The 23,531-nt window shown below is 45.2% G+C and overlaps 1 protein-coding gene across 3 annotated transcripts in view; it reads right to left on the reverse strand.

Moving 5' to 3' along the window:
• Positions 1-8,823: 8,823 nt before the first annotated feature.
• Positions 8,824-23,531, reverse strand: part of PARP4 (poly(ADP-ribose) polymerase family member 4) — a 118,376-nt gene continuing 103,668 nt past the window's right edge. For all 3 annotated transcript variants that reach the window (XM_061628610.1, XM_061628611.1, XM_061628609.1), the window contains 3 exons: positions 21,176-21,278; positions 20,241-20,370; positions 8,824-9,554 (listed from right to left, as the gene is read on the reverse strand). In XM_061628610.1, the coding sequence (XP_061484594.1) occupies positions 9,377-9,554; positions 20,241-20,370; positions 21,176-21,278 (411 nt within the window). In that variant the 3' untranslated portion in view covers positions 8,824-9,376. The remainder of the gene's footprint in view (positions 9,555-20,240; positions 20,371-21,175; positions 21,279-23,531) is intronic.

The following is a 23,531-nucleotide window of genomic DNA, read 5'->3' on the forward strand; positions in this document are numbered from 1 at the left end:
GCTCGGGGAAGCTACCAGTTTAAAAACACCGGCAGGAAGGGGGGGGTCATTCGTGAATTTCCGGTTTCCCCCCCCCATCGTCTGGGGCGGAAGCTGGAGGTTCCCATGGAAATCGTTGGAGAAATTTGAGAATTTAGAGCGTTTGTCTGACGAGGCAACATGTGTCACCTCAAAAAAGAGTTGGAAGGGGCCTACAAGGCCATCGAGTCCAACCCCCTGCTCAATGTAGGAAATAAGAGGCCTTGCTGTTTCTAGCTTAGTTCTTACTCGAGTGTTAGAAATGTAAACTTGTTTAATCTTTGAACATTGAAAACAAGCAATCCGTCTGCATACAAATCAGTGGAGCACAAGGCTCTTGAATGCAACCGAGGATTTAGCCTGGGCGGAGGTGTCTGAGACAGTAGAATTAGAGGGAAATTTGCTGTACGCGAAGGGTATTTGGTAAGGGGAGTTTTGGTTATGAATGCAAGCCAGACGCAGTCCCACCTCTGCAGTATTAACCGTGGACTACACTAACCATGGATTACAGTTTACAACAGCCCTGCAATCCACTAATGTAGTCAAGAGAGCTCACAATAAAACTTATACATCATTAACATTAAAATATAAGTATTTGATCCTATTAACGAATAGGAAACTTGATTACATTTTAAGCTAATGTTCTCAGCATTACCGCCCCCCCCTTCCCGAAACACCAGTGTACCAACAGTAGACTACGTTGCAGGGTTGCTATATGTCACGGCCTCAGCCTACAACAGAAGTATAATGCAACTGGACTACATTGCAAGGCTGTCATTAGCCACTCTCTCCCAACCACACACGCCTCCAACCTTAACAGAGGGATAATAAGACTTCATTTGAATTAAATTTACATAGACAAGGCTATTTTTTAAAAACTAATTGAAAACTATTTTTAAAAAAATACAGCATGTAAGATCTGCAACAGGATGGCCAGCCAGATAGGCAATTAATAATAATAAATGTAATAAATAAATAAACAGGAAGCCAGGGGAATTTTCCTTTTGTTTATAGCACCTCCCTGTGATTCCTATTGCCATTGCAAGCAAGGAACAGACCAGCAAAAGTAACAGTAGCATTGCCATTGCAAGCAAGGAACAGACCAGCAAAAGTAACAGTAGCATCCATGGGTGGTGGGGTGTCCCCAGCACCAAAGAGAGCCATCCCTTTGGACCATTATGTTGGAATAAAAAGGAGAAAGACTATGGTACTGTAGTGCAGGAAGGCCTCTGGTGGAATGGGAAGTGAATTTGATTTTTAATTGGGATTTTAGTCAGCCCTTGCTTTTCTTTGTACATGGTGAACCTGTATGTTGGGGGGGGGGGAGAAGAGTGGTAAAATTAAAAATGATACACATGGTGGTGGAATGAAGGGATGAGTATATGACTCTAAGGTGGGAGTGAAGTTGAAAAAGTGAGGTTATATTTTCACCAGCCATGTAGGATGTAAATCGAACACTTCCAGTCTGCGGGCCATTGTTTAGTTTTCCATATTTCCCGACAAATTTTTGTCAAAATTTGGACATTCAGTCTCAGTAGTTTGTAGCAACTCTATTGGTATGCCATCTGTTCCTGGCGATTTGTTTCTTCCAAGTATTTTAAGAGCAGCTTTCACCTCACATTCTAGAATTTCTGGTTCTTCATCATACAGTTCCTCCATGAATGAATCTGTCATCCTTGCATCTCTTTTATAAAGTTCTTAAACATAAGAACATAAGAACATAAGAAGAGCCTGCTGGATCAGGCCAGTGGCCCATCTAGTCCAGCATCCTGTTCTCACAGTGGCCAACCAGGTGCCTGGGGGAAGCCCGCAAGCAGGACCCCAGTGCAAGAACACTCTCCCCTCCTGAGGCTTCCAGCAACTGGTTTTCAGAAGCATGCTGCCTCTGACTAGGGTGGCACAGCACAGCCATCACAGCTAGTAGCCATTGATAGCCCTGTCCTCCATGAATTTGTCTAATCTTCTTTTAAAGCCATCCAAGCTGGTGGCCATTACTGCATCTTGTGGGAGCAAATTCCATAGTTTAACTATGCGCTGAGTAAAGAAGTACTTCCTTTTGTCTGTCCTGAATCTTCCAACATTCAGCTTCTTTGAATGTCCACGAGTTTTAGTATTATGAGAGAGGGAGAAGCAGTTTTCTCTATCCACTTTCTCAATGCCATGCATAATTTTATACACTTCTATCATGTCTCCTCTGACCCGCCTTTTCTCTAAACTAAAAAGCCCCAAATGCTGCAACCTTTCCTCGTAAGGGAGTCGCTCCATCCCCTTGATCATTCTGGTTGCCCTCTTCTGAACCTTTTCCAACTCTAGAATATCCTTTTTGAGATGAGGCGACCAGAACTGTACACAGTATTCCAAATGCGGCCGCACCATAGATTTATACAACGGCATTATGATATCGGCTGTTTTATTTTCAATACCTTTCCTAATTATCGCTAGCATGGAATTTGCCTTTTTCACAGCTGCCGCACACTGGGTCGACATTTTCATCGTGCTGTCCACTACAACCCCGAGGTCTCTCTCCTGGTCAGTCACCGCCAGTTCAGACCCCATGAGCGTATATGTGAAATTCAGATTTTTTGCTCCAATATGCATAATTTTACACTTGTTTATATTGAATTGCATTTGCCATTTTTCTGCCCATTCACTCAGTTTGGAGAGGTCTTTGTGGAGCTCTTCGCAATCCCTTTTTGTTTTAACAACCCTGAACAATTTAGTGTCATCAGCAAACTTGGCCACTTCACTGCTCACTCCTAATTCTAGGTCATTAATGAACAAGTTGAAAAGTACAGGTCCCAATACCGATCCTTGAGGGACTCCACTTTCTACAGCCCTCCATTGGGAGAACTGTCCGTTGATTCCTACTCTCTGCTTTCTGCTTCTTAACCAATTCCTTATCCACAAGAGGACCACAAGAGCAGTCTTATTCCATGACCGCTAAGCTTCCTCAGAAGCCTTTGGTGAGGTACCTTGTCAAACGCTTTTTGAAAGTCTAAGTACACTATGTCCACTGGATCACCTCTATCTATATGCTTGTTGACACTCTCAAAGAATTCTAATAGGTTACTGAGACAGGACTTTCCCTTGCAGAAGCCATGCTGGCTCTGCTTCAGCAAGGCTTGTTCTTCTATGTGCTTAGTTAATCTAGCTTTAATAATACTTTCTACCAGTTTTCCAGGGACAGAAGTTAAGCTAACTGGCCTGTAATTTCCGGGATCCCCTCTGGATCCCTTTTTGAAGATTGGCGTTACATTTGCCACTTTCCAGTCCTCAGGCACGGAGGAGGACCCAAGGGACAAGTTACATATTTTAGTTAGCAGATCAGCAATTTCACCTTTGAGTTCTTTGAGAACTCTCGGGTGGATGCCATCCGGGCCCGGTGATTTGTCAGTTTTTATATTGTCCATTAAGCTTAGAACTTCCTCTCTCGTTACCACTATTTGTCTCAGTTCCTCAGAATCCCTTCCTGCAAATGTTAGTTCAGGTTCAGGGATCTGCCCTATATCTTCCACTGTGAAGACAGTTGCAAAGAATTCATTTAGCTTCTCTGCAATCTCCTTATCGTTCTTTAGTACACCTTTGACTCCCTTATCATCCAAGGGTCCAATTGTCTCCCTAGATGGTCTCCTGCTTTGAATGTATTTATAGAATTTTTTGTTGTTGGTTTTTATGTTCTTAGCAATGTGCTCCTCAAATTCTTTTTTAGCATCCCTTATTGTCTTCTTGCATTTCTTTTGCCAGAGTTTGTGTTCTTTTTTATTTTCTTCATTCGGACAAGACTTCCATTTTCTGAAGGAAGACTTTTTGCCTCTAAGAGCTTCCTTGACTTTGCTCGTTAACCATGCTGGCATCTTCTTGGCCCTGGCGGTACCTTTTCTGATCTGCTGTATGCACTCCAGTTGAGCTTCTAATAGAGTGTTTTTAAACAACTTCCAAGCATTTTCGAGTGATGTGACCCTCTGGACTTTGTTTTTCAGCTTTCTTTTTACCAATCCCCTCATTTTTGTGAAGTTTCCTCTTTTGAAGTCAAATGTGACCGTGTTGGATTTTCTTGGCAATTGGCCAGTTACATGTATGTTTAATTTAATAGCACTGTGGTCACTGCTCCCAATCGGTTCAACAACACTTACATCTCGCACCAGGTCCCAGTCCCCACTGAGGATTAAGTCCAGGGTTGCCGTCCCTCTGGTTGGTTCCATGACCAACTGGTCTAGGGAATAGTCATTTAGAATATCTAGAAACTTTGTTTCTTTGTCATGACTGGAACACATATGCAGCCAGTCTATGTCCGGGTAGTTGAAGTCACCCATTACTACCACATTTCCTAGTTTGGATGCTTCTTCAATTTCATATCTCATCTCCAGGTCTCCCTGAGCATTTTGATCAGGGGGACGATAGATTGTTCCCAGTATTAAGTCCCTCCTGGGGCATGGTATCACCACCCACAACGATTCTGTGGAGGAGTCTGCCTTTTTTGGGGTTTCGAGCTTGCTGGATTCAATGCCTTCTTTCACGTATAGAGCGACTCCGCCACCAATACGTCCTGCCCTGTCCTTCCGATATAGTTTATATCCAGGGATAACCGTATCCAACTGGTTTTCTCCATTCCACCAGGTCTCCGTTACCCTCACTATATCAATGCTCTCCTCTAAGACCAAGCATTCCAGTTCTCCCATCTTAGTTCGCAGGCTCCTAGCATTAGCGTACAGGCACTTGTAAGCAGTGTCTCTCTTCAAGTGTCTTTGGCACTTGTGGTTAGGCCTGTGGTAATTTTGCTCTTCTGAATTTATATCCTGCGCCCCTGCTCTCACAATGCCTACTTCTAGGCCTACCCCTTTTAAAATTTCATCATTTCTTTGGTTTTTATCCCAGGGGGGAGGTTTATTCCGAACTGGACCTTTCTCAGCTCCTGTCGGGTTTCCCCCCCAGTCAGTTTAAAAGCTGCTCTGCTACCTTTTTAATTTTAAGTGCCAGCAGTCTGGTTCCATTCTGGTTCAAGTGGAGCCCGTCCCTTTTGTACAGGCCCGGCTTGTCCCAAAATGTTCCCCAGTGCCTAACAAATCCAAACCCTTCCACCCGACACCATCGTCTCATCCACGCATTGAGACTGCGAAGCTGGGCCTGTCTGGCTGGTCCTGCGCGTGGAACCGGTAGCATTTCAGAGAAAGCCACCTTGGAGGTCCTGGCTTTCAGCATCCTACCTAGCAACCTAAATTTTGCTTCCAGGACCTCACGGCTGCATTTCCCCATGTCATTGGTGCCAACGTGCACCACGACCACTGACTCCTTCCCAGCACTGTCTACCAAACTATCTGAACGACAGGCGATATCCGCAACCTTCGCACCAGGCAGGCAAAACACCTTGCGGTCTACACGCCCATCACACACCCCACTGTCTATGTTCCTAATGATCAAATCACCCACTACAAGGATCCCTCCACCCCCTGATAGCAGGAGAGCTATCATCGTTGGAGTGGGACACAGCTATAACGTCCCTGAAGGCCTCCTCCACACACCTCTCTGCCTCTCTCAGCTTTTCCAGGTCCGCCACCTTGGCCTCAAGGAAATGAAGTCATTCCCGGAGAGCCAGGAGCTCATTGCACCGAGAGCATACCCACGACTTCTGTCCAACAGGCAGATAGTCGTACATGCTGCAGGCGGTGCAAAACACTGGAAAGCTCCCACACCCCTGCTGGCTTCTTACCTGCATAGTTTTGTTTAAGGTTTATTACGTCAATGGGTTGGAGACTGCGGTTTAGTTGAGGTCAGGGAACAGACGGGCAGAGTGGGGGGCCCTGGCCTCCTCGCCCTGCTGCCGAACTCGCCCTGCTGCCGAACTCGCCCTGCTGCCGAACTCGCCCTGCTGCCGAACTCGCCCTGCTGCCGAACTCGCCCTGCTGCCGAACTCGCCCTGCTGCCGAACTCGCCCTGCTGCCGAACTCGCCCTGCTGCCGAACTCGCCTTGACGCTTCATCAGCTGGGGCTTCCTCTAGCTCGTGGAGCAGGCTCTCTCGCTAGGGTGCTCTGACTTTATATGTGTGGCTGGTTCCTCCCAGCTACTGCTGCCAGCCAATGATGTGTTACTTGAGGCTGATGGCTATCAGCTGGGGCTTAACTCTTTAGTATTCTCTCAGGCTTCCTTCCTGAGCAAGGGGCGGGGCTGTTTAAGCTTTTGGCTGCTTTTAATCTCAGCAAGGGGCTGCGCCTTCCAGGCAAGTCTTTTGTGTTTGTTGTTTTCCCACCTAGAACAGCCTGACCTTTCTTTAACCTAGGGAAACAGAGCTTGTGGTTGTGTTTCAGGAAGGCTGAAGCTGCCCTTTTTAGCAAGGACTGAGCTGACTCTCTCCCTGTATGTATCGGTGGAGTTTCCTTTTCCCCCTTCTCTCACACTGGAATTTAGCCTTGTTTACAGTGTCCCCTGAAGCTTTCCTGCTAGGGTGGTGTTGAAAACTAGCTTTCTATACGCTTCCTTCTCCTAGGATCTGTCTCCTAAGATATAGGTTCTTTCAGGATTTGGCTCCTAGCTCAGGGTGACCTTGGGCTGCCCTTATTAGTTATTGCTCTGAGCTGTTTTACTTCAATTAAATAATGGAATAAATGGGAGCTACTTATCCTCTTTTCGCTCTGCTGCTTAACTCGCCTTGACGCTTTGTCAGCTTGGGCCTTGACGCTTCGTCAGCTGGGGCTCCCTCTAGCTTGTGGAGCAGGCTCCCTCGCTAGGGTGCTCTGACTTTTATATCCTTTTATATTCTTCAGTGTATTGCTTCCATCTTCCTTTTATTTCATCTCGGTCGGTCAGTTTGTTCCCCTGTTGATTATTCAATATCCCTACTCTTGGTTTAAATTTCCCTTTAATTTTTCTAATCCTTTGGAATAGGGTGCTTGTTCTACCCTTTTTGTTGTCCTCTTTTATTTCTTTACAATAACTATTGTAATAGTTCTCTTTGTCCCTGCATACCAGTTGCTGTATTGTTGCATTGAGAGTTTGAACCGTGTTTCTATCTCCTTTTGCTTTCCTTCTTTCTTTAACCATTTTAAGAGTTTCTTCAGTCATCCAGAGGTCTTTCTCTCTTTTTAACTAGAGGTATTGTCTTTTTGCATTCTTCCCTGATAATGTCTCTGACTTCACTCCATAGTTCTTCTGATTTTCTATCAACCAAGTTTAAAGCCTCAAATCTGTTCCTTATTTGATCCTTATATTCTTCTGGGATGTTATTTAAATTGGAATTTTGCCATTATGATTCCTTTGTTCTTTAGTTTTACTCTGATTTTCTATATTACCAGTTCATGATCTGTACCACAGTCTGCTTGTCTTGTTTTTGCAGAAAGTATGGAACTTCTCCATCTTCTGCTACTAATTATATAATCAATTTGATTCCTATATTGACCATTTGGTGATGTCCCTGTGTACAGTCGTCTTTTCGGTTGCTCAAAAAAATGTGTTTGCAAGAAACAAACTAATGGCTTCACAGAATTCAGTAAGTCTTTCTCCTGCTTCATTTCTGTTTCCTAAGCCCCATTTCCCCACAATTCCTATTTCTTCTCTGTTCCCTACTTTTGCATTCCAGTCCCCCATGATTATCATCAGCACAACTTGTTTTGGTGTGTGATCAATTTCTTCCTGTACTTCTGCATAAAATCTCTCCAATTCCTCATCTTCTGTGTTTGCCATTGGAGCTTAGACTTGGATGATGGTTACATTAATAGGTTTCCCATTTAATCTCATTGATATCACTCACTCAGACCTTGCATTATAGCTCCAAATTGCTTTTGCTACATCACTTCTCACTATTAAAGCAACCCCGTTTCTTCTTAATTTCTTTTTTCCTGCATAAAATATTTTGTAGTTGCCCGATTGAAAATGTCCCATTCCCATCCATGTTAATTCACTCACGCCAAGTATTGTAATGTTGATACGTTCCATTTCTTGTTGGACAATTTCTAACTTTCCCTGGTTCATGCTTCTCACATTCCATGTTCCTACTGTGTGCGTCATAGAATTTTGGACTCTCCTTTCGCATCTGTGTGCATCAGCCTCTGGACTTCCTTTCGGCTTTGACCCAGCTGCATCATTAGTCACAGCACTACTCGTACTTGTCCTTTGTTCTTCCCCAGTAGCTCAGTGAGTGCCTTCTGAGCTGGAGGTCTCATCTTCCAGCACTATCTCGTGTTGCATTTTGGATATTCTGTTCATAGGGTTTTCGTGGTAAGAGGTATTCAGAGGTGGTTTATTGCCTTCCTCTGAGTTTGGATGCATCTTGGTCTGGTGTCTCAGCTTTGACCATTCTACCTTGGGAGCCCCTGCTAGGAGTCTAGCCTCTTGGTCTAGACTCCTGACGGCATTGCTCTCAGCTTCTTCTACGCTCTCGAACCCCCTCACCATGTTAAGGTGTGCATCCTAGAGGAGCATATTAGTGCAGTTAATTTTCATCACATGCAAATACTCAGATCTGAGAAGTGAGTAAATTGGTTCTTCATTCACACAGAAAACCCGTATCTGGTGGAGGTATCAGTTCAGTTCAGAGATTAACTGTAGGGCTCACGTGCCTGTAATTGCTTAATACTAGTTTTTAAAGATAAAATTGTAAATCCAAGCTAAATTTAAAATATCCCATTACATTTTTAATCCAACCTGATAGAAAGGACTGTCTTTGTCAGCTTATGACTGGAGGCACATTTTTCTACTTTATGCTTACCTACCATGCTGCCAGTTTTGCTCTGGCTGCTCCTGAATATAGGAAATCTTAATCCACACTCAGCTTCAGGTTTTTTTGCCAGCGTTAATTACCAGAGCCAAAAGAATTTTGAGACATTTTTATTGAATCAGTTGCATTGGTGGAAATTGGTTTTATATTTTAAAAGACTACACAGTTAACCTGGAAGTGATTTCCATTTCCCCAAACATGTTAAGCTTCACCCCCGCCACCTGCTTATAAAATTTTAGATTTCATTTCCCCACAACTACCAGGTTCCTTAACTAAACTTTTGACGTCTGTGAATTTCTGAACTTACTGATCAGAACATCCCCTAAAACTGAAACCAACCATTTTATAAAACAACAACACAGAATAAGAACTCACAGAAGGAAACAGACCCTACTGTTTAGACAATTTTCTGGACTACTTTGGTTCATGCTTTCTTATATTTTTGGTTACAATCTGGAATATCAAAGCTACATGATAAAATGTATAGCTATGAAGCCAAAAGATAAATGCATTTTTGAATAAAAATATATAGATAGGAAGCCAAAATCTTAATCATATAGGATCAGCAATTTTTGCATATTTATGATTGTAGCCAAGGAAATAGATGATGGCACTTTTTTCTGGTAATCAAAACCTGATGTGATTAAATACTAAGAGGAAGAGGGAGGGAGAACGATGCCAGTGCCAGCCCGAGTCTCTTCAGTACACAGCAGCTTCTTAATGGCGAAGTCCCAGTCTTTCCCAAGTTCAAAACGCTGGCATATAGCTGGAAATTCTTGTTCAGTTCTTCTTGCCCATTCAACTGCTTTCTTTACTGGATCAAATGCCCTGTGAGCAGAGGGGAAAAGAATGAATGAAATGTGAATGTGAAAACAGCAACTTGACCATAGTGTCAGGAGGGCAAAGGTTTGTTCTTTGCTGCTCCCAGAAGGCTGGACTATATTTAAAAAATGAAAAAAATGAAATGGACTGCCTTCAAGTCAATCCCGACTTATGGCGACCCTATGAATAGGAATTTCATGGTAAACAGTATTCAGAGGGGGTTTACCATTGCCTCCCTCTGAGGCTAATCCTCCCCAGCTGCCTGCTGGGGGGCAACTGGGTTCCTTGGGACTATGCAGCTTGCCCACGGCTGCACAGTTGGCAGGGCAGGTAACCCCTGAGCTACTCACTGTGGGGGTGATCTTTTAGCTGGTCCTTTACACCCAGGAGACACAAGTGGGGATTTCAATGCACAGACTCTGGACTCCCAGCCAGGCTCTCCTCCCCGCTGTGCTATACCAGCGGACTATATCTAATGCACTTGTGATTACAAGAGTTTAGATTCTGGCTGAACAATAGGAAAAACTTCTCAACAGACTATTTTGACAACGGAACCAATTACTAAGCGGGGGGGGGGCATTCTTTGCTATAGGTCTTCAAGCCGTGACTGGACAGCCATCTCTTGGGAATGCTGTAGCTTTGGATCTTCTGTATCAAGTGGGGAGTTGGACTGAGTATAAGACCTATAAGACCCCCCCTCCAAGTCTATGGATTCTTCCTTCCTTCAAATAAATAAGGCATTTGAAATTAACATTACACTACTTTGGTTTAGTGGTACTGGACCATATTTTTTCCATACAAAACATCCCAGGTTCAATCCCTAACATCTCCAAATATGACTGGAAAAATTCCTGACAATCTCTGACAAACTGCTGTCAGTCAGTGTAGACAATTCTGAGCTAGATGGACCAATGCTCTCATCTATAAGGCAGCTATTGATGTTGCTAAGCTTAGTTATTTCCATGAGGATTATTATTATTACGTTGATATCCCACCTTTCCTCCAAGGAGCTCAAGGTGGTCTACAAACGTCGTTCTCCCCTCCCGATTTTATCCTTGCAACAACCTTGTGAGATAAGTTAGGCTAAGAGACAGTGACTGGCCCAAGGTCACCTAATGAGCTTTCTGGCTAAGTGGGGATCTGAACACTGATGTCCCAGGTCCCAATCCGACACTCTAATCACTACACCACACTGGTTCTCCAGTATCTGCATGTGGAGGTGCATGCACATATGGATGTGTGTGATCTCTGTGGAAGTTATGCCAATATTCCTAATGGACTGTGGGTACTCTAAACTTCTATGGGCTACAAATCAGGAAAATGTAAGAAAAAACTTGCTATAGCCCCCCCAAAAGAGACTTTTGGTCTTACCGTGAAAATGGTCTTCTCTGTGCATGTCAAACATCATGTCAGGTGGGTAAGTAGCTCCACCTAGTCGCTGAAGGCAGAAGAGCACTGTTGATTTTTGCAGGAACTTCCTGTTCTGTGTAGCTCCCAGCTCAGTTCTTGATGACAAGCTAACTAGTATTGAGAGCACTGAGGAAGCACGACATGAAACGTCAAGCAACAGCACTCATACACTCTCTGCAAGAGGCCTACAAGATACTCATGGTTGCAGCCCAGCCCTCCTAGGGAGTGGTCCTGATATCATCTTTGACATGCACAGAGAAGACCATTTTCACGGTAAGACCAAAAGTCTCTTCTCCTGTGCATGGAAAGATGGTATCAGGTGGGACATACCAAAGCTGACCCATGTAGGGTAGGAATACTGCTGGGCTGATTTCATTGACTGTCGGAGAGGACTTGCTGTAGCACTCTCCTCCCAAAGGCTGCTTCTGTGGATAATCTTGTAGTGTCTAATAAACGTATTGGGAGTGGCCCATGTGGCTGCTCTACATATCTCCATTAGTGAAGCATTTCTTGAGAATGCTGCCGTTGTGGCTGCTGCCCTAGTGGAATGAGCCACTCTCCTGTTGACAGTGAAAGGTAGATAGAACCTTAGGACGAAAGGAAGGTACAGTGCAAAGTACTACCCTATCCTTATGAAAAACACAAATTCTAATCTACAGACAGGGCATTCAGCTCAGACACACAACGGGCCGAAGTAATGGCCACAAGGAACAGGACTTTAAAGGACAGAAAACAAAGAGGAACTTGACTTAATGGCTCAAACGAAGCTTTCTGCAGGGCCATTAAGACCTTGTGTAGGTCCCAAGTTGGGAAACGATCAGTGGTGTGCTGGAGCCGGCTCGTACCGGCTCGCAAGAGCCGTTTGTTAAACTTTGGGGAATTTTGCGAGCCGGTTGTTAAGAGGACAGATCCTACCTGTTAGTAAGCTCAGAAAAAGAGAGAGAGAGAGAGAGAGAGAGATTGGGCGGTCTCTCGGATCCGCCCCCTCAGCCACAGGGCGGCATGACAGACCCGCTGTGAGGGAAGCTCAGAGGCGGCATCAACAGCCATTCCCTGTTGTTGTCATTAGCGGCGTGTTGCATCCGGGTCTCTCCCGCCTCCCCCTGCCCCCTATCTCCCCTCCTGTCGGGTCGGGAGCATTGAGCGCCGCCACCGCCGCCCTCCCCCGGCCATAGTCCCCTGCCTGTCGCCTTGGAAGCAGGAGGAGTTGGGGCGGTGGTTGCCATTGCCGGAGGGGGCTCCAACAAGGCGGCTCTGAAAGGGTGGACGCAGACAAGGTGACCATCCGCGGGCAGAACTTCCCCAGCCAAGTGCGGGAGTGCACAGTGAGTAGCCGCCTGCAATGACGGGCCCTTTCAGGGCTGGCACTGCCTCTTGTTCTTACTCTCTCGGCCTTGCAAGCGGCGCCAAGTGTGGTTGTTTTACACCTTGCCTTTTACACCAGCAGCTTTTTCTAAAAAAAACTTCCCTTGTCATAAGTTCGCCTCAGTGCTCCCCCTCCCCTGAACTTAAGAAAACTGGTTCACTTCTTTTGCTTATTTTGTGTACCTGCTCTTTGCAGTCACAGCTGAGGCTGCAATCCAATACATGCTTACCTGAGAGTAAGTCCCATTGAACCCAATGGAGCTAACTTCTGAGTAGATGTTTACTGGATTGCAGCCTTAGTGACGAAACCCAGACTTTTAAGCACTGTGTTGTTGTGAAGGCAAAAAAATAAAGGTAATAAAATCATTAACCAGGTTGCACTTCTCCAGTGCTAGTGACTGGAAGTGTGTGGTCAGAGTCTCCATCTCCAAGGAGGACTGACCTAAGATGTTTCTGTACCTGAGCCAGAGAATCTAATTCTCTTTCTCCTGCTTCAAGGCAGATGAGATTTAACAATAAATACCAGTTTACTACCTTTGTAATAGTATCACTCTTCCTAATAGTTGGACCAGATTGTCTCTAGAGGGGGATTCTGCGTTCTGCTTAGCCCAGGTATATGGTATAAGATATATGATTTTATGGTCTAAAGCTTTATATATGCTGGGTTAATATTTATCAGTTGCTGATCATCACACTGGGATCCTTTTGAGAAGGGAAGATTGGAAATAACAAGAAAAAATGAACAAACATATCCGACTCTATTGGGCAAAGGTAATGTAGGTCAAATGTATTCATGGGACACTTTTGCAGTGACGTTTCATTTCAGCAAATAAAATACTGGTTGGCTGACATTTGGCTTACTAAGTTCTTTTTCGCTTGGAAAAGCTTACCCTTGGCTGTACAGCGTAGGGGAAAAGCACTTGCTGGCGTGCTGGGTCCTAGAAGTTGCTGAGTTTATAATGTCACCACTTGCTTATGCTGGCTTCTTTTGCCACAGCTAGGTTATATTCTTATAAATTGTTGTTGTTATGTTATGTGCCTCCAAGTCGACTACGACTTATGGTGACCCTATGAATCAGCAACCTCCAAGAGCATCTGTCATGAACCACCCTGTTCAGATCTTGTAAGTTCAGGTCTGTGGCTTCCTTTATGGAATCAATCCATCTCTTGTTTGGCCTTCCTCTTTTTCTACTTCCTTCTGTTTTTCCCAGCATTATCATCTTTTCTAATGAATCATGTCTTCTCATTATGTGTCCAAAGTATGATAACCTCAGTTTCATCATTTTAGCTTTGTGAAGGGATTAGGAATTTCCTAACTCTCAGCACCCTTCACAAACTACAGTTCCCAGCATACTTTGGGGGAAGTCATGTTTAAAGTGGAACAATAGTGGAATGAATGTACAGTTTGAATGCAGCCCTGGACTAGTTCTCAGTACTTGACATGTGTTTGTTTGGACTGTGCTGTATCTGCAACTCTGCCCACATTGGTGTTGCAGCCATTTGTGTCCTGTCACACCCCCATGACAGCCATTTTATGACTGGCGCCCATAACTCTTTCTCCAAAATTCCAAATGTGCCCACTGGCTCAAAAAAGTCTATGGGTACCACCATGAACAGCTTGGGTGAGGCCTGCACGGAGATGAAGCGGGAGTACGACCAGTGCTTCAACCGCTGGTTTGCTGAGAAGTTCCTGAAGGGAGAGGGTGGCGACAGCAGTGGAGGCGACCCCTGCACCCAGCTCTTCAAGCGCTACCAACTCTGCACCCAGAAAGCTATTAAGGAGAAAGACATACCCACTGAAGGGCTGGAATTCATGGGCCGCAGCAGAGGAAAATCTTCCTGACCATGATGACAACAGAAAAATTATTTTGAACATAAAAAAAAAGCCAAATTCAAAATCTTGTTGCTGTTGAACAAGGACTCTGCCATCTGTGCAGATGGTGCAATTCAAGGACTGTTCTCCACAGCAGCATCTGCCTCATGGAGCCAGGAGCCAGTTTCATATCTACTGACAACTGGGTGTGGCTTTTTTATCATCTGTGTATGTGTGTGGTAGGACGCTCAGTTTTACAGCTGAATGTATTTCTAACGAAGTAGGGAGAACTGTATTCCTGGTTTATGATCAGCTGATTCTTTTTATTTAGCTAATCTTAACTGTAAATGTTAAAATGAATGTTACTGTAAACCACCCAGAGAGCTTCGGCTATGGGGCGGTATAGAAATACAATAAATAAATAAATAAAATATGCTCTTTTTTTCCAGAGAGCCTGTTGTTAAACATTTACCAGCACACCACTGGAAACGATGGACTGTCGGTGGGACCGATATCGTTGCCCCCCGAAGGAAACGCTTCAGGAATGGGTGAGAACCCAATGTTTTTTCGGGGAACTTAGATAGGATTGACGACAAACCTGAAGCCTGACGCCTCAAAGTGTTTGATCTGAGTCCCATTGTTAAGTCCTACTGTAGGAATAAGAGAATCTCTTTAATTCCTGCCTTCCTTGGATTTATGCCTTGTTTCTGTGACCAAGACAAGAAAGCTTTCTATGTGGCCTCATATATTCGAACGGTAGAAGGGCGCCTGGAGGCAATCACTGTCTGCACAACTTGCCTCGGAATGCCTTTCTTTAAGAGATGTTGCCATTCAATTTCCATGCATGAAGAGCCAGCCAGCCAGGATCCAGATGGAGAAAACGTCCCTGTAACAACAGATCTTCCCTGAGAGGAATTCTCCACAGGGACTGACCGATAGGTTGATGAGTTCTGGAAACAGCAGAACTGTTGCCCGTTCGGCTCGGATTTTCTGGAGCACTTTGGGAATGATTGGAGGAGGCAGAAAGGCATATAGCTGACCTGGAGGCCACTGCGCCGCGAGAGCATCTATTCCCTCTGCCTCCGGCATCTCGTACCTGGCAAAGAATCTCTTTACTTGGTGGTTGAGGTGAAGAGGTCTACTTTGATCCTGCTGAAGCATGCCAGTATTGCCTGAAAAGCCAGAGAATGTAGCTTCCTTTCTCCTTGATGTACCTTCTCCCAACTGAACCAGTCTGCTTGCCTGTTGTTCTCCCCTCTGAGGTATTCCGCTGTGAGTGACTCCAGATGTTCTTCCGCCCACTGGAAGATGAGTAAGGCTTCCCTCTGGAGAAGGGGAGAGTGCGTGCCCCCCTGATGATTCAAATGAGATTTGGCGGACACGTCTGTCCTGACGAGCACCGCCCCAACTGTAAGGTGTGTGTGAAGTGTGTCAGTGCCAGGCGAATCACCCGAAGTTCCAGTACATTGATTGGAAGGCTGGCTTCCTCCTGTGACCATGTTCCTTGCACCATCTGACCCTTGCAGATGGCACCCCAGCCTGATAGGCTGGCATCTGACGTGATCACTATATGTGGAGCAGAGCTTGGAAAAGTTACTTTTTAAAACTACAACTCCCATCAGCCCCAGCCAGCATGGCCACTGGATTGGGCTGATGGGAGTTGTAGTTCAAAAAAGTAACTTTTCCAAGCTCTGATGTGGAGGATCATGGAACGGTACTCCATTGAGTAGACTGGGTTTGTCTGCCCACCACATTAGGGACTGACGAACTGCAGGTGACGATGACACTTTCCGATGCTGCCTGCCTGCTATCTCCTTCTAGAACAGCAATAACGCCCACTGCAGGGGTTGAGAGTGATGACGTGCCCAAGGCGTCATTTCGAAGGCTGCAATCATCGACCCTAGCACTGAGGCTAGGTGCATTAGGTCTGCTGATGTGGAAGTCATAAGATGTAATACCGTAGTGCTCATTTTGTTGATTCTTTCTTGTGCCAACCGTATTGTCCCCTGTTGTGAGTCTATAGTGGCCCCCAGATGTACAATATGCCATGAAGGAACTAACTGGCTCTTGTTCTGGTTGATTAAGAAGCTGTGATCCTTTAAGCAGGCTAAGGTGACGTGCAGATCCTCCCAGGCCTTGCTTAGTGTTGGGGACCGAATGAGGAAGTTGTCCAGGTAAGGAAATATGTGAACTCCTTGCGTCCTGAGGTGGGCCACCAGGTAACCATGATCTTCATGAATACCCTGGGGGCAGATGACAGGCCAAAGGGCATGGCCCTGTATTGAAAGTGGTCGTTCCCCACTGTGAACCTGAGATAGCGTCTGGGGTAGGGCGAAGATTGGGACGTGTAGGTAGGCTTCCTTCAAGTAGACTGAGGAGAGGAAGTCCCCTTTTCTCAGGGCCTCCTTGATTGAAAGCAAGGTGTCCATGCGGAACTTGCAGTATTGAATACATTTGTTCAGGTTCTAGAGGTCGAGTACTGCCCTTGAGGTCGAGTACGACCCATCTTTTTTTGCGACAGTAAAGAAAATTGAGTAATTTCCCAAAAATCTCTCCCCTGCTGGGACAGGTTCTATCGCTGATATTTGGAGCAGATGGGAAATCGCTTGGAGGGGTCTTGCTCTTTTGTTTTGAGTCGTCGAGAGAGGGGATGGGACAAATCTTGCAGGAGGGGGGGATGTAAATTCCAGCCTCAGGCCGTTTCTGAGGGTGTATAATACCCATTGGTCCGATGACATGTCCCTCCACCGCTGAGCAAAATGTTGGAGGCGTCCTCCCACCGGAGGGATGCTAGCATCAGAATTAATGTTTGTTCCCTCTTGCCTGGGTTCCAAACCCTGGTCTATTGGGAATGTATGGTTGGCCCTTTGTCTACAGACGTTGTCTGTACCAGAAGGGGCGATTGGTGCAGGTGTCTCTAGCTCATCCTGATGTCCTAGAATTCCGAAAGGACTGTGGCTGTGAATATAGGTGGAAGGCTCTTCGAAACAGCCTTCTGTCCTCTCTCTTCCTGGAGGAAGGCATAGATTTCTTCTTGTCCTTGGATTCCAAGACACCTGCTAGGGCTTCATCACCGAATAACTTGCCTCCCATGTATGGCTCCAAAGCCAAGTTAGAGCAAGCTGTGGCATCTGCTTCCAGTGACTCAGCCATAGGGTTCTATGGGTGAAGACGCCCACTGCTAATGACCTTGCTGCAAATTGCATGGAGTCCATGGATGCATCTGCCATGAAGGTCACTGCCTGGGAGACTTTTAACAAGGATTTGCGTGCTCTGGCAGGGACTTGTTATGGGCCATCCAGAAGGTCTTCTAGCCACAACAGAGAAGCTCTTGCGAAGACAGAAGATGGTGCTGCTGCTGTGATGGAAAGCACGCTAGCCTCATGCACCCTTCTGAGGCCTTGGTCCAGTTTGTGTTCTGTCGTGTCTTTAAGGTGAGCATCTGAGTCTTTAGGATTCAAAGATGGATTTAGAAGATTAACTATGGGCACATCTACTAGCGGGACTTTCAGCTGGTCCATAATCTGCTGTTCCAGTGTATAGAACTTGTTAGCTGTTGACACCGATTTCATGAACTGTAAAGAGACATCGAACTCGGATTTGATCACTTTAGGTAGTAATGCAGGGAGTTTGAGCACCCTGGATTTAGGTTTTGGGTCTGGACACACTGTCAGGATCCTGGATATTGACGAAACTGGAGGGTTAGGGGAGTGTAAGCTGAGGGCCTCCATTGCCTTGCATAAGAGGGGGAGGAAATGGGGTTCTTGGAAAATTCTGTTGCTTGAAATCTCTTCTGATTCTGACTCCCCGCTCCAATCCTCTTCGTCTAAGACAATCAGTTCATTGTCTGGGTCAACAGGTGTTTCCTCTGGAGGTTGAAAGTGCATACCTGAGTGGCCGTGTATGGGTTAGTTGAATTGTGTGCTGGACGAGGCTGTGGGATTGATGATGATGGGATGGCAGAGGAAGAACCCTGTGCTGCCTGTATTCCCTGCATTCCACTAGGGAGGTGCTGTATGGAGGATGCTGTGCCTGAGAGATCCCTGGCCAAATCCACTAAAAGGGCAGCCCTGAGCTGATCCTTCAATAGTTGAAGCATGTGTTCCGAGAAATGTAGTTGAAGAGGCTGAGTGTGTGCACAACAGGGGTGATATGCCTCTCCTTGCAATTGGTGAGCAGGGGGAGAAGAGGGGGGGCTGAAATCCTTCCCCTTCTGTTACGTGGATAGTCTGGAAAGAGGCAGACGTGTCTGTAAAACCCATGAAATCCTCAGGTGAGGATCTGGTACAAAAAACTGAATCCAAACCAGGGTGGGTTTGTATGCCTTCTTCCTCAGTGACTCTTGGTCTCTTCGAGCTGAAAGCAGTGCTGTGTGAGTCCCTCCCCTCGTCTGCACCATGATCGCCAGGAGCTTGCCTGGTCTGGCCGGTCTTCCTGTCTGGGTAACGGTGGTGGCGCTGCTCCTAGTTTGGGCAGGAGCTGCTTGGGCCTCTTCTCCGGCCTGTCAGATTTGCGGGTTGCTTTCCCCATGGTGCAACCGCACAGCAGTTCTTATGGGGGCTGGATGCTATCAGGCATCTATGTTCCCGCTGATGCTTGGGGGGGGGGGCTGGCACATCTTGTTGTGGCCATTAAGGAGAGGCCACGCTGCTGGCTTAGGAGGGTGAAGGAGAACTCCTCTTGGGGCTTCCGCAATGAACACTGCTTCGGCAAGGCACAAAAGGAACGTTGATGTCATAAAAGCTGCTGCTAGATTCCCGTCTCCGCTGATAATAAGTTTGGTGTGGGGGGGCATACAGCCAAAAGTGGCGGTAGCGAGCAGGTCCAGGTGAAAGAGAGAGGGCGTTAAGCCCTCCTGTAGGGCACCCCTTACAACTTCCCACCCCTGCACGGTTCTGGTGGAGGAAGGGAGGGGAATTCCTTTCTTGGTTCGCCTTGCGCCGCAGAAGGGCTCCGGGGGAGGAAAGGGATTTTTTTTTTTAATGGGAAAGGTAAGGTCAGAGGAGGAAAAACGCAAAAGATATAAGACAAATACAGAAGACAAATATATAGGCTTGAACACAGAGCAGAGAGAGCGATCAACCGTTGTATGTGAAGGCAGAAGAGAACTGAGCTGGGAGCTACACAGAACAGGAAGTTCCTGCAAAAACCAACATTGCTCTTCTGCCTTCAACAGCTAGGTGGAGCTACTTACCCACCTGATATCATCTTTCCATGCACAGGAGAAGTACAAATAAAGGGGAGGGGGGTATGAACAACGCTGCAACCCGGTTAGACTTGTCTCTCAAAGGTTTGCATTTACCATAGGGATTTAACTCCAGAATGTATGGTTAGGCCCTCAGGCCCTTTGATGACCTCAGTCTTTTCCCAAAGTTGGATGTGGTCAGCCCTCTTTTCCAAAGGTACAACCAAATTTTCCTAAGACAACTCAAAATTAATACCCTAAAGCTTCTCATTAAACAAGTTTCCTTATTTTTTTTATTCAAACTTATGCTACACTCAGACATCACCCATCTGGGTATCATATCTTGAATATGTGAACTTTTACAAGCTGTGAAGGCTGGTCTTTTAGGGCGAATGGGACACTACCCCAACAACCTCAGTCTGCCCTCAGCCAGCCCTCACCTGCCTGCCTTCTTATTTACAACCAGTCAGGGGGTGTCCCTGCCTATCATTGGCTGTGGATTCACCAGCCTGCCTTCCAGTCCCAATGGGCCCATCATCACTGTTTACAACCGCTACAGCAGGGCCCCACTCATACAGTGGGTTACATTCCGGACCCCCGCTGTAAAGCGAAAACCGCTGTAAAGCAAAAACCGCTGTAAAGCAGAACCCATTGACTAACATTGACCAAAATGGCACCTGATGGCAAAAAAACACTGTAAAAGCAGAACAAGCGCTGTAAGAGCGGGGTCTTTCTGCAATTGACAACCGCTGTATTAGCGGAATGCTGTAAAGCGAAGCACTGTAAAGCGGGGCCCTCAACTAGCCTCAACTAAATGAAAGTCCAACAAGTACTATGGATTAATGCATACAACTGATTTAAAAGTTTTAGCCTCTAGATAAAAATGGTCTGAAATGTTGAGTCTGCTGAGAAAACATACCATGATCGGGGAGAATCACTGAGTTTCGTTAGAGATTTGAACACAAGGCCTTCCAGTTGGTTGAAATGTATAACCTGTAGCACCAAAAGTGTAGCCATCAACCGCAACAGCTTCTCTTTTCCCTTGGGGCCTGGATGAGTAGAAACAAACAGTAGTAATTAACTGGTCGTGTTTCATAGCAAAGAATTAATTAATAGGAGTACTTGTTAGTAAAGTAGCAGCAATGTTGTCAAACAGGCATGTGGTGCTGACAAGGGAACCAGTGATCTGAACCTTGAGTATCCAAAGAGTTTGCTTAGTAAAGTGCATGTGTCCCCTCACCCCCAAAACTCACTCCATGTAGCTTTATTTCAGGTGTTAAAATAGCATTTCTGTAAACCAGAACTTCCAATTATCAAAAAGGAGTTTGATGCCAATTGCATCATCAACTATTCTTGTTTCAGAGATCTCACTGTGGACCTGCAGTTTGCTCATCTTGTCTTGCTGCAGAACCTGAAAAAAGGTCTGTATACTACCATAAACAAAACAACAACATGTGAACTTTTGTAGAACAGTCGCTAGTGTGCTGACATGCTATAATAACTATTCTGGAATTTTAAGAACTACAGTCATAGTATAGTGTGGGGAACCCGTGGCTCTTCAGATGCTGATGTGAGTTGTAGTCCAGCAACATCTGGCCACAGGTTCCCCAGCCCTAGATAGTGGGATTATGTACTTTATGTCCAGAGATGTTTCCTGGAATGTGGAAGTTGCTTCACTTTAAATTCTATGGCCTGAATCTACAGCAAGTTATTTGAATAGGTTCCACTGAAATCAGTGAGAATTAAGTTAGTCATGCCTTATTTTTCATACTGATTTCAATGGGAATAAGCATCACTAACTTTCTTTGAATATGTTTGGAAGTACAAGTACAAATGAATGAAAATGGGATTTACCGAGTGAATTAATTCCCTTTTTTGCAAGTGAAACATTGACTAAATAATCCACATCAAGATCCAGAAGGCTCCCAAGCTCAAGGGTAAGCTGCCAAAAGCCATCCTGAAAAATAAAAGTAAATTTATCTTGTTCAAAATAAAATAGAAGTAGAGAGAGAGGAATAATTTTGTGTTGGTTATTTTTATGGTTGTTTTTTTTAAAAAAAAAATAAAGAATATAATGAATAACCTTGATGTGGCACAAATGCATAGGAAAGGCATTTCCCCATTGGATATAAATAAAAAAGCACATTAGCTGAAGTTTCCCATGTAACAGAGGTGGAAGACCTTGGGCTGCATTCCCCTGAGGGTACACTGTCAGTGGGCAGGGCCAAAGGCAGCGCTAGGCACAGCCAGAACCAAAAGTGGCAGGGGCACTCCTTTTCTCTCCCTGCCACCCCCTTGCCCCTCTTTGTTTCCTTTCTTGCCACCCACATGAAATTAGACCAAGAATTGCATGCAGCCCTGAGGTTGCCCATCCCTGCAACTTCATTCCTTCTGCTACAATAAGGTACCATTTCCAACTATTTTTGGAAACTGTTTTGTAACAGTTGGGGGTGTGTGGGTATGGCCCAAAGTCACTCAATAACTGCATAGCTGAACTAGGATTTGAAAAATCTCCAGGCCTGTATTTCAAATGGTCAAGAGTGACACCCAAGAGGTCTGATGGGACCTGCCTGTTCAGACCATGTTACAATTATCCTTTGCTCCACTAGTTCTTAGTTTGCTTCCAAGCTGCTTTCGCATCAGAAAGCTCTAAACCAGGGGTATGGTACTTGAGGCCTGGGGCCAAATGCGGCCCTCAAAGTCTAGGCCTTTCTATCTATCCAGCCCTCAGGACTCTCTCAGGCCACACCCATCACTTGTCCTGCTCTGCACTCTACTCCTGTGCCTTTGTCTGGCTGGAACTGTGATAATGCCACTTGCTTGCCTGGATGGAGAATGGAGAGATGAGGGTGTATAGAAACCTCTTGACTTTTGCGTGGCTAGAATGCAGTTTATTTACTGTACAAAGGTAAGAGATCACACATACTGCTCCACCCACTTTTGTCTCTCCCCCTCTCTTCCTAGGTGCATGTGGTCCTCAGATGTTTGCCCATGAGAAAATGTAGCCCTTGGGCTGAGTAATATTCTCCTCTCCTGCCCTCCATGGTTTGGTAGTGAAATATCTCAGGAGCCTCATGCTCGCTTCCATAATACGCGGCTTGGGATCTTCAAGTCAGAAGATCTCCATTGCATCATGCTGCTAACTGATAGTAGAATAAGGTGAGTGGCCCAGGAGAGGACATTCTGAAGCTTTTTTAGAATCTTGATTTTATTATGTATTCTGCTGCTGTTTTATACACTTTTGGGTTTTGCTTTCTAGTTTGCTTTTATTTTTTTAGATCGTCTTTTTATATTTTTATCCTGGTTAATGTAGGAACATGCCTAACCAGACCATCAGTCCATAGAGCTTAGTACTGTCTACACTGACTGATAATGGCTCTCCAGCATTTCAGCCAGGGAGTCTTTCCCAGCCCAACCCAGTGACAGGGACTGAACCTGGGACCTTCCACATGCAAAGTGAATACTGTACCACTGAGTTACAATGCCCCTAGGATGATATCCGACTAAGTCATACTCAGGATAGACCCACTGAAAATCAGTGGACTTCTACGCCAAGTTTATCATGACTAACAAGTCCACTGATTTCATTGGGTCTACCCTGAGTATGACTTGGATATCACCCTTAAGCTATGTAATCTGCCTTGTATACTTTTTATTTATTTATTTATTATTTGATTTATATCCCACCCTTCCTCCCAGCAGGAGCCCAGGGCAGCAAATACTTTTTGTTAAAAGGTGAGGTACAAAGAATGAATAAGTGCAACACGCTAGCCACTACATAACACTGTCACTCATAGAATCATAAGAATCTGAAGGGATATCAAAGGTCATCCACTCCAACCCTTTGCCGAAGCAGAAAGCCTACCACTACATCATTCATCTTATCTCCCTCATATTATGTTCATAATGGGCTAGAAAAGCATTTTAAAATGATTTTTCTTATTAATTAATTAAATTTTTGTATTAATACAAGCAACAATGCAATGAATAACTATTATATTCAATAAAATGTGTTTATAGTCCATGGTGGGAATTGGATACATGATTAAATGACGGAATGATGAAGAAAATTAAATTATAATACAATGTGGCGTATTTTAAATGGAATTAAAAATTATAGCAATTTAGTTTATCTTCCTGATATGGAGCCTTTTCGTGGCTCAAGCTATGTTGGTTACTTTTCAGAAAATATTTTTTCTATAGAAACAAA

This window comes from Rhineura floridana, chromosome 5 (assembly GCF_030035675.1).
Source record: "Rhineura floridana isolate rRhiFlo1 chromosome 5, rRhiFlo1.hap2, whole genome shotgun sequence".
Taxonomy (NCBI): domain Eukaryota; kingdom Metazoa; phylum Chordata; class Lepidosauria; order Squamata; family Rhineuridae; genus Rhineura; species Rhineura floridana.